Here is an 11,863-nt window from a genome sequence, read left to right as displayed (position 1 = left end):
GCCCCTGATCCAGTGCATGATGAATGCCCCAGATACATAAGATATCAGTGGATGGTTGTGGTGGGCACTGCTAAGATTTTCTCTATTTTTATAAACAATATCAATGCAAAAAGACCTTTTCAGGATTTTTTGGGAACCTGTGAGCCACTTGTGCGAAGCTATTTGAGCGGAGCTCTATCTTGCAGTTATTGTGCATAGCATGATTAATCATTCATTCATTCATTATCAGTATGATTAATAGTCCTGAAAGCTGTTTTTCAAATATGATGATTGAAGTGATACAGTCACAACTGAAATATGTTGTGAACTAATGTAGCTGAGGATTTTACGTATCCAAATCCTGTGACTGAGCTTCCATAGAGAGTGAAGTTAATGGTGGTAAAATATTGAATTTACTTTTTTGAAATCTACTTTTTCTGTTTCTACAGTCTCCTACAGTCCCACTAATTGTGAATCACACTATGGTAGCAATATCTGTCAAAATAAAGGCAATATGATTTTTTTTTTCAACATTGTGCACCCCTATTCTAAAATAATGCTTGATTTTCAACATAATCTGATGTTTCATCTCCAATCAGTCATGTAAAAAGAAAATCTTCCAATATTTGAAATGTAACAATCCTGTTGTCATATTTGTCCCTCAGAGCTAGAGAAGTCCTCTGTTGATCCCTTACTCTGTAAATTAGTGAGCATTAAATAATTGTAATCAAAACATATAAAGTTAATATGGACAGCTGGTAAAAGTGACAATATACATTGATTGGTGTGGGTATAAAAGATTTTGCAACTACATTCATGGTGAAGCACTTGAATTGTACTCTTTAAAAGCTGTACAAACCCTGAAGGTAACACGCTAACATTAGCCATTAATAACAAAGGACTGTTCAGTCTTATTGCATTATGGTGCCGGTGAAAACACTGATGCCACAAATATGTTACTGGGAGTGGCAATCACCCACAGACTGCATGTCTTGTTTGCCCAAGGGAAGTCAGGATTACATAACACAACAGAATTTTAATGCATGCTATTTAGGGTTATTGTACTGCATCCTGCACTTAGTCACTACAAGAAACTGGTTTAATACCTGAAATGTCATGTTTTTTTTGTTTTTTTTAAAAACTGGAATAGCATTTCTCTGATGGTTATATATTTCCTTGCAGTATATGATTTTGTGCAAGATCTCAATGAATTTATCTATTAATTTGCTGTGTATGATAGTTTGCTCAGTAATCTCTGTATTTTGTAAAGAAGTTATTTAGTTTCTTGGTTTAAACATTTATGAATAACTGCTCTGAAATGTAAGAGTGACTTCAATTAAAGATCTCAACCATAATTGCACCTTATAGTCATTGCATGAGCGGGCGGTCACTGAAGCCACTGAGCTTCATGTAGATGAGGTCAGACCTCCTGCTACTGTAGGTTTGTTTCTTCTGAGTCATCCGAATCCTCGTCCTGCTGAGCTCACTGCAGCTGCATAGAGGAACACCAAGTGCTTACAGTATACACAAGGTTAGTTGTTCTTTATCTTATGATTTTAGTATCCATAAAATGGAAATGTATATGTTGATAGGTATTTTGTCTTCTAACTTTTTACAAAATAATTTGTTTTTATGTCTTCTTATATTTCCTGTTTCACCTTCCTGTAAAGGCTCCCTGTGTTGCAGATGGCCTTTAAAGAAGCTGATTGATGCTGACAGCTGGGAGCACAGTGTGTTTCCGTGAAGAGAGGGTTTCTCAGGTGAGTACAGCGTGTACGTCAGCTGGACAACAGTGCACCATGGATAAAGACAAAGCCTGCCACAGTTTACACAGTACTACAATGACCACACATGCAATGTGTGGACAGACCTGCAGTTTGACCTGTATGACAGGATGAAACCTTGTTGCCCCTCTGGAGGTGCTAAAACACAGTGAGATGATCCACGTCTCTGACAGATGAGACTGGACAGTTTCTGGCCTTTCTTGAACAGGAGAAGCTCCAGCTGGTATCAACATTTGAGTCAAAGAAATCGTGTACACACTTGGTCCTCTGCTTCAGAAAAATAACTACAAGTCTTATGCACCTTGTCATGTACATAGGAGAAGGAATAACAGGAATTACTGCATTTAGAGCAGAGATGTAAAACTTGAGGCCCGTGTTCCAGAACAGGCCAGCCAAAGCGTCCAATCCGGCCCACTGAATGTTTTTGCAAAGAGTTAAAATTCCCAAATGAAGCCATTAATTCCAATTTTTCAGTAAAATGCTCTGCTATTCCTTATTTATATGGCTGAAATTGCACATATTTTTTTTTAAGATCCTAACCCACCCTAACTCACTTTACAGTGAAAAAGGGAAAAAATTGGACATGTTGTTATTTGTAGGTTATTAAGGAATGGTTTTATTGTTTTGGCCCACTTGAGATCAAACTAGGCTATACATGGCCCATGAACTAAAATGAGTCTAACACCTCAGCTTTAGAGGGTTACTGTTACTGTAACTGCACTTCCAGGGTCATATTTCATTGTCTCACTGCTACCTTAAAGGGAAAATTCAGCACTTTTCATGTGGATGTCCAGTCAGCCCTATATGTACCAGAATGCACTGCATGCAAGCTTCTGATGCCCACGCCCATGTTGGCATGTGACCATGTGCTACCACTGTAGCCTATAGCTATTACTTTGTTGACCAAAACATGCATTAGGTGACAAAAATACTCATCTAGAAGTCGCCAGGCAACACAGAGATGGAAACTAACTAAGAATCCAAGTTGATGGAACATGTAGTTCTTCCTGCATTCAGTGACATCACTGTGACATCACTTAATGCAGGAAGCACAGCATATTTTGCAGCAGGAAAACTCAGTTTTCTCTGCCAATATTGCACAGATTGGGGAATTTATTGCTTCAGTTGACTACATTTACCATCGACATCGACTGGACATTCACATGAAAATTGCCAAATTCTCCCTTTAACACAGGACTGTTTTCAGGCTCCCTGCTCTTTTGATCAGAGTTTGATGATGTGAGTTAATGTGACTGCTGACTGTGGGGGCCTTAACATCTGCCAGAAGATTATAGGGTTAAGCATTCAGTGCAGTCACGCCCTTTAAACAGACTGACCACACTGATGGCAGGCCTGTGAAAGAGAGGATGCAGTATATTTCTCAACAGGATATCTGTTTCTAAATGTTCACATTTCACCATGTCTGTCACGCCGTAGTTCCAGAAAAAATCACTGACTCTGGATGAGTCGTCCATTGTGACGCATCTGATCCTCATTTTTGTTGTTGTGCTGCATTGGCTCTGTCGTTTCTGTAGTGCAACGTTTGCTGTGTCAAGGATCCCTCTCAGGATACAATCTGACGACCATGGCGATGTGGCTAATGTGACGCGAGGCCCCGACAACCAGGGGAAAACACTGTATGTGAGCAGATTGAGGACAGCCTCCTCTTCGTCCTATATAAACCCAAATGTGAGAATCATTCCCACGCATGGCGAGCCTCTCTGCAGAGTTGCTGTGTCTATTAGTTCTGCTCTACTTTGTATGTAGGTCGTCTGTAGTGGACCAGAGATGCAGAAGAATGGCAGCTGTGTTACATGATATTTGTACTGTGTAATATCTTCATATTAGCTCTTATTTACATTTCTACTGATTAAAGTCCTTGTCACAGTGAGTATCTGACGTAGCCTTTCCAAACCACAACACAGAGATCAGACCTTTTTAGCAGACTTCTGTGTAAAATGTTAATAATAATAAAATAATGCTAATGTCTCAACATTATGTATCAAGTTATTTGAGCCCCCAGAGCAACAGCATCGTGAGTATTTCACTGTAGTTAAGTATATTTGAACTTGAATTGAGAAATATGGAGAAAATGTGTTCATGGGTCTGTTACTCTTGTTGGGGTTTGAGGATTATAACTTTGTACATGCAACTGAATCTTTCTGTACAGACATTTCCCCATTTATTCAGGAAATGTACCTTGTTATATGTTCATAGTTTGGATTCACTACATGAATTCACTTAATGTATAAATATCTGTATGTATATAGGGCAGCACATCCAAAAACACTCACATGGACCTTTAAGTAACACCATTTTAAGTCATTTTGATACAGAGAACATCCTGGGATCTAGTCATGATCACCTCTGGAGGGCAGTATGTTCATGGTTCATCAGCTCTGTTTCTTCGTTTCAGTCAAAGAAACCTCAAAGTGTGTGAGAGACAGTCTCAGTGTCGCTCAGTGTCTGAAATCCACAGCCGGGTCAGAAGTCTGCACACGAATCCCTTACAGCTTCACTGTCAGCTGAATCAGAGCTGATGACCCTTCACACTCTGTGGACGTCATGACATCCAGTGGTCTGTGCCATAAGCCCTCAGATCCTCAGATCCTGCCTGCAAACAGGGGACACTCCTCAGTCTGCCTCCATCATGACACCCAGTGGTAAGTTTTGGACCTGAGCCTGGAGCTTCAAATCATCTGTATGTCTGTGTATTCAGACTAACAGTGGAGATGAAACAAAACAAAACAGTCCACTAAGTCTGTCTTAAAGGCTCTGTCAAATAATGTGGCTCAGTTTAGATGCTTTTGTCCAAAGTGACATACAAACAACAACATTTTAGTCTGTATTTTAAATCCTTAAATCTGAGACATTGAGTTATTTTACAGTGAAACAAAATGAGCTCCTCATTATTTTTTATGCATCACACATTTACAGCAATATTCAGAACCCCAAAACTTTACAAAAAGATGTTTTTATTGAAGCAAAACAGCCATTCTTCTATAAACAAATACACATGAGAAAGATGGACACAGGAATAAATTACCACCTACCAACTACAGCCTTGAAAAAAAAATGATATTCAGTAAGATAGGAGTGTGTTTTAAAAGAGTATAAATTACATCATTAAGGAAACAATGGGAACATGTGAGGACAAGTTTCCATCCGTAAAACTGAATGTGACGAAAAAAACATAATTTACCACATTTGTTCCATGAACTATCCAATATCAAACACGTCCTCAGTTTGAGATTTATGCTGAGAAGTGAAAACTGATACTAACACAGTAGCGGCTGAGGCCAGAATGCCATCTTTGTCATTATGAACTGAAATAAAGGTCATAGAAATGTGCTGCGAGGAATATTGTTGCAGAAATATCTATGTATTTGCTATTTTAATCTTGACTATCAATGAAATAACACTTGGGTAAAAGAAAGCAATCTTGCAACTGTAATCTGATTTTTTATGTGTGTATTTTGTTTTTATACTTTTTCCTATTGATTTATTTTGTTGTTATATTGTCACCCTATTCCATTGAATTGAATGAATGTAATTAACTATCTGTTTATGCAGTATGTTGTATTTTGTGTGTATGATGAAGGATCTACAACTCTGTTTTCATTATACAACCGTGTGTTGTGTGATAATAAATACCCTTGAATCCTTGAAGCTTGAATTTTCATCCACTGGTGGCTCAGTTGGCCTCCAGGTGCGCCCATGTTTGAAAAATACCACAGAAATGGACACCACAGAAATGGACGCCCCGATGCAAGATAAAACATGCTCATGTGCCCTCTAGGTTGGAGAAAATGTGATGCAGTGCTATATAGGCTTCCCTACGTGCAAAAAAAAAAATCAGTTGCCTCTAAATAGTTAATAGTTCCCTGTGGGCTGTTATACTTCAAGTCACAATAAACTATTTTAATCTAAACCAGGGACTGTTGCACCATAAATACATCAAGACTTTTGGTGTGCTGGTGTGCTTTTTTTTTCTCTCTTTGACTTGGACTCGCTCAGCAGCAGAATCTGTCCTGTGCGTTCCCTTTAAAAGATTGACCGAATAATGTTGTGGCCCGGTTTCCCCAATGATGAGTAATAATCAATGAGTTTATCCAGAGCACACATAATCTGCCGGGACTAACTGCACTCCGCAGGGACATGTTTCTTTTTTTAATTTCAGCTTTCAGAGAGAAAAGTTGACTGTTTATGCTTTCAACACTTCGACAATACCTGCAAATAAACTGAAGCATCTGCTGACTAATCAACAGTATCACAGTTAAACCAGCGGTCAGTCACATGTGTCTGACTGTGCCAAAGAAACGAGGAGGGAAAAAAATCATCTGAAAAGTAAGTTTTTAAATTTTTTTTAAAGCATGCCAGGATGTTTCATTATTATTTTAATGAGCTATTATAAACTATCTCATCAAAACATATGTTAGACACCAACTTCACCCCTCCCCCACAATGTTATGCTAATGAGATACTATGTGTGTGTTGATGTGTTTTTGTAGGTGAGCCATGGCAGCTGATTTAGATGTGGTGAACCTGTTTATCATTGCGGGGGGAACACTGGCTATTCCCATCCTGGCCTTTGTTGCTTCAGTCCTCCTCTGGCCCTCCGCTCTCATTAAAGTGTATTACTGGTGAGGTCGATAACTGTGCTGTCCTGCCTTTCACTTTACATGTTTAATAACTGATGTGAATGCCAGAGATGATTCTACCACAAATACTTTACTTTACAGTATCAAATACTAATGAGAAAACATGCATCTAATCAAAACATGCATGTTTTTCTAAAAAAAAATCACAGCTATTTCATTTTTAAAACATTGAAACTGCTTAATATCCAGTTCCCTTTATTTTTTTTCTCTAAATTTTCAGTATCAGCCTTTTCCAGCCCATAACTGACGCTATATGATGTTTATATTGAGATATATATTCAAACCCAAGGCTCCCATGTGTTTTATGGCTGCACTATGCCTTCATAGTAATATAAAATAAAATTCTTCATGTGTACTGGTTTATTTTATCCACATTTCTCCAAATATCAGTGTTGATTTGGATTTGAACATTGTTTGGCTGCACAGGCTGTCTTAAAACAACACTCACATGTCCATATGTACACTGAAAGTGTCAGCCACAAAGAGATCTTTCCCTTCGGAGGGAAATTATTACTAAAAAGACTTAAACTTTGAAAGATATCCAACTGATCTGACTAACTGAGACTGCTTAAGTTTCATATTAGTTAAAGCTGGTGTTGAAAATGTACTTTTGCACAGAAAGAGTATTTTTTCCTTCATGACTTACATTTAAAATGCTTTAAAAATTACAGCTATTAAAAAAAGAAGCAGCAGCAAAGCTGTTCAGTACATTTCATAGGAAGCTACAATGTTCTGCTGTGGACAGGGTCAGCAGCAAAACAAATTTTAGCCATCCAAATAAACCAACATCGCTTTCATGTACACTATATTTACAATATTTTCATCCCTTTACCTTACTATCAGACAGCCTTTTCCAGACCATAATTTTACCTTGCAGAACACAGGAGTTGCTGGTCTATCATTGCCTCAGTTTGTTTGTGTTATTCTGTGACTTTGGCGTTTTAAAAAGGTTAGTTTGGATTCACTAAAGTCACCCATTAACACAAGCAAAGTAACAGATGAAGGCAGCAGTAGACCAGCAGTTTCTGTGTAAGGTGTAAGGTGTAGGTAAAATAACTGATTTTGCCAATGGAGTCTGGTTGAGTGAGAGAGAACATTACGATGATGATATAAGAATTACATTAATTAATAACCTTTTCAGTGGACATGTGCACTTTGTGTATTAGGAATGACTTAAAAATGTGAAACAACCCTTTAAAAAGAGAAATATGACCATTATGAACATGAAAGTGCATGTCAAGTATTTTTTTTATATCCCAGATTAGCCTCAACACGAATGCTTTATTTTGTCCAAGCACTCACATAAGAAAATGACAATGCTGGCAACACATGCTCATAAAAATTTGCATCCAAACCGATTAACCAAATTATATTTCCAGTGCGTATGTGTACGTGTGTGCATGAGCTCAGACATACCTGCTCCCTACAGGTACTGGAGGAGGACTCTAGGCCTGCAGGTGCGCTACGCAGACTGCAGTGGCTACCGCTTTTGTTACTCGTACAGAGGAAAGCCTGGGATGAGACCGTCCATTTTAATGCTGCACGGCTTCTCTGCTCACAAAGACACGTGGCTCACTGTCGTCAAGGTCAGGACATCTGCAACACTGAACATAACAGTTTGTAGCTATGGACTCAGGGGACAAACACTCATCCAATAAGTCGGCAAACATAATTAGATCACAGGGTGTTGAGTCTTAATAAAAATGTTAAACAGGGACATTTTATTAAGCAGATTTATGCATGAATAGTTGTAGTTCATGAGGATTTTGAGGATATAAATGTAGAGAGGGTCATGCAAATTTCAATGTTATAAGCAACTGGAACTCTGAAACATCCAATACGTAAGATTTATGGGGATTTATTGGCAGACATGAAACATTATATTCATTATGTTTTCATTACTGTAAAATCTGTTGCTTTAGAGTGAGACGTTTATATCTATAGAGGGAGCGGATTTACAGGGTCTGACATGATTCTCTCTGCAGTGCCCAGAATGAACAAACTAAACACTGGCTCTAGATACAACCTTTCATGCTTTATGCAAGTTTCACAGCCACTGTAGGTTCTCTTACAGGTTTGGAAGGGGAGAACGAGACAAGGTGTTTGCATTCTGCAAGCTCACCGATAGATACCAGTAAATCCTACACACCAGTCCACCAACTGTGAAATTAAATCATCAAAGTGAAAGGGAACAATATTCTTGTCAGGTGAAAAAAAATCTAGTTGCTCAAGTTGGATCAGTGAAATTCAAACATATTTAAATTTCACACCCAGCCCAGCCACAGCCTGTCCACCGTGCTGCCATCTGGCAAGAGATACAGAAGTATCCATGGCTGTACCACCAGTTTCTTCCCTCAGGCTGTGTGGTGGTTTAATTCATCCTCAGCACTCCACCATGCATTATTTATCCAACCATTTATTTTCATATGTAGCAAAAAAGGGAACTACAACTCATTATACAACCCTGTGTGGTAAAATCACATATCAATCTACATTGTATCTTGTAATTAGGTGTTCATTTTTTTAAAGATTCCAATTATTACAGTTTTACTTGTCTTCCTTGCATACATTAATGGTTTTAAGCTGTATTTTCTCTCTCCTACTGTCCTAGTATCTACCAAAACATCTGCATATTGTGTGTGTTGACATGCCTGGCCATGAGGGGACAACACGCACCAACACAGACGATTATTCCATTCAGGGACAGGTCAGAAGGATCCATCAGGTAAACTGAAGAGGGAGCAATGAAATATATCAGTGGATTTGTCAGGTACTGAAATGATTCCACTGAGAATCTGTTTTGTTTTTTTTGTCTGCTGTTCTTCTCAGTTCGTGGAAGCCATTCGCTTTAACAGGAAACCTTTCCATCTGGTTGGAACCTCGATGGGGGGAAACGTAGCCGGGGTTTATGCAGCCTGTTACCCCACAGAGATCTGCAGCATGACTCTCATTTGTCCAGACGGTCAGTCACTGCGCATGTGTGGGTGTGCAACATTATCAGTTTTACCAAAAGAAAGTTCAGAGGCAGAAACCAGTGAATGTTTTTCACTTTAAAGAGGCACTCTCATGTCATCTGTGTCAAGTAATAAACCTTATAATGTCACAATTATGTCATCTGGATGATGTCTGCTTCATCTTGGATTCTCCAAATTTTTAATGCAGACTGAGGTAATATTATATAATATCCTCTGGAATAAAGTTAATTAAACAGCACCCACCTTACTAATGATAAATGCTGATATTAGTTTGAAATGCGATTCGAATCATATTCCTACTGATACATCTCCCTGCATCTGCTCTGGCTGCTCAAATCTAATTTCAAAGAGCCTTATGCGTCACTCACAACGCTACACACAACAACAACATTTTGAACATAATCCATGCTGCTACGAGCAGAGTGGTATGGAGGACACAGACAACAACAGCTCGTGCTGAAATAAATTGTCCGCTGTCACTTTGTGGGCAGGTTTGTGTACAGGTTCTCTTTCTCTCATGCTTCCATGTTGGAAAACTGCATCACCAGCATACATGGTTTGAATAACCTTTCTTGTCCCTTACAGGGAAGCTGATTTGGAGCCAGTATCTTAGGAAACACACAACAATAAAAAACATGCGCAACATGCAAAACGCCTGCATCATTACCACAGCAACATGTACAGACAGGTTGTTGATGTCTGGGTGCACAAATCTTATCTGATCACTTGCAAATAACAATACCAAAGTCTGTCTCAGAGATCTGATTTGAGAAACAAATTTGCCTGAAGTCTGAACAAAGTCGTCAGGGTCCGAAGTTGTACCCTTCCCCATGTACCAGGCAGGGAGAACCTAATTAAATAATTGATGAGTTGCTTTATGGGAAATGTGTCTAGCTTTCTGGAAGCGCAAAACTCAACATCTGGAGTGCCCCTTTAAAAGCAAATCAATGCATACAGAGCATGATTTATTTTTTTATGCCTACAATAATTTGCTGTTTCTGACATTTCATTTGATAACCAGTATGAATCATTCCGAACTGAAACATGAGTGTGCATCATCAGTTTCTAATCAGAACACACTCATTTTGTCCTGCAGGTGTAAAACACCCATGTGAGACCAAATTTGACAATCATCTGCAGGACTTGGAGCACAGCAATTACACGTTAAACATCCCGCTGATCCCTACGACACCTGAGGAGATGGAGGACATGTTCAGACTCTGTTCTCACGTTCGTTTTAAAATCCCTCAGCAGGTCAGGTCCGCACTTGATTATGGATTTCACTTTGTCTGCACTCACAGTAGATGACAATCTCAGAAGTAGTTACAGAATAATAAAAGTGTTTTCTTTGTTTAGATTCTTCAAGGACTGGTAGATGTTCGGCAGCCTCACAACACATTTTACCAAGAAGGTTAGTTCATTTTGGTCTGAAAAATGTTTTAAAAAAATAGATATATATAGTTCAGTCCACATAGCCTACCAGTAATTTTGTCTTTTTTGTCTCTTAGTATTTATGGAGATTGTTGGTGAGAAATCAAGATATGCCTTACAGGACCACTTACACCTGATCACTGCACCTTTACAAGTGATATGGGGCAAACAAGACCAGGTAATGTATGATGTTCCACTAATACAGTGACTTAGCAATGTCACTTAAAAAAGGTCTACATAAAAATAGTTCGCTATGTTTCAGTGTACGCTATATTTCAAACATTTTACAACTTTATTTCCCTGTCACACAGCCTTTTCCGACTAGAATCTGCCATTATGTAAGCCAAATGCCGCTCTTTCCGAACCAACCAGGCCCATTTGCAAAATCAGTTATTTTATCTTGCAGAACACTGGAGTTGCTGCCCTGTCGCTGCCTCGATCAGTTACTTTGTTTGTGTTATTGTCTGACTTTGATGAATCCAAGCTAACCTTGTAAAACACTGAGTCACACAGTAACACAAACCAAACAAGGCAGCCAAAGGAGTCTGGTTGGATTGGAGAGAGAAACTTGTGACCTGAGGGTGGCGGCTCAGGTCTGAATAGAGAAACTTCAGTCACATATCTACATAAGACAAGATAACTGTCCTACATTTGTCCAGGTGGTGGATGTCTCTGGAGCCACAGTTATTTCAGAGGTGCTGCCTGGATGCAGGGTGGACCTGCTGGACAACTGTGGACACTCTGTGGTGATGGAGAGGCCTTGTCGGACAGCAAAACTCATCCTGGAGTTCATCATCCTGCAGCAGGATGCCAGGGGTGGCACCAAGAAATCATCCTGAACCAAAGACTATCAATCTTCCCACTGCAATGCTTCACATGTTCCCTGTACGTGACATGCATATGTATGCATATGTTTAAGCCAATTCACATTTAAGACAATAAGCAAGGTTTAGAGAGCACCAGCAGTTCTGAGATGATAAAATAAATCGCATTTAATTTATATTGTAAATCATGATAAATAAAAGCTCCGTGC

At 39.0% G+C, this 11,863-nt stretch overlaps 1 protein-coding gene across 1 annotated transcript; it reads left to right on the top strand.

Annotated features, from left to right (window-relative positions):
- The first annotated feature begins 5,561 nt into the window (after positions 1-5,561).
- On the top strand, positions 5,562-11,854 carry abhd6b (abhydrolase domain containing 6, acylglycerol lipase b). The gene is made up of 9 exons (XM_084720859.1): positions 5,562-6,110; positions 6,275-6,406; positions 7,854-8,010; positions 9,036-9,149; positions 9,254-9,386; positions 10,496-10,653; positions 10,756-10,810; positions 10,908-11,008; positions 11,490-11,854. The coding sequence occupies exons 2-9, from the start codon at positions 6,282-6,284 to the stop codon at positions 11,667-11,669; spliced, it is 1,023 nt and encodes a 340-aa protein (XP_084576985.1). The 5' UTR covers positions 5,562-6,110; positions 6,275-6,281; the 3' UTR covers positions 11,670-11,854.
- Positions 11,855-11,863: the final 9 nt, after the last annotated feature.

This window comes from Lutjanus erythropterus, chromosome 6, assembly GCF_056507025.1.
Source record: "Lutjanus erythropterus isolate fLutEry1 chromosome 6, fLutEry1.hap2, whole genome shotgun sequence".
NCBI lineage: Eukaryota > Metazoa > Chordata > Actinopteri > Lutjaniformes > Lutjanidae > Lutjanus > Lutjanus erythropterus.
This window is presented reverse-complemented; position numbering and strand designations above follow the sequence as displayed.

Bases quoted from the DNA above. Each gene is read 5' to 3' on its own strand.
- abhd6b (XM_084720859.1), top strand. From the start codon at position 6,282: ATGGCAGCTGATTTAGATGTGGTGAACCTGTTTATCATTGCGGGGGGA. The intron at 6,407-7,853 runs GTGAGGTCGATA...TGCTCCCTACAG, and splicing joins CTCATTAAAGTGTATTACTG to GTACTGGAGGAGGACTCTAG. The intron at 8,011-9,035 runs GTCAGGACATCT...CTACTGTCCTAG, and splicing joins CGTGGCTCACTGTCGTCAAG to TATCTACCAAAACATCTGCA.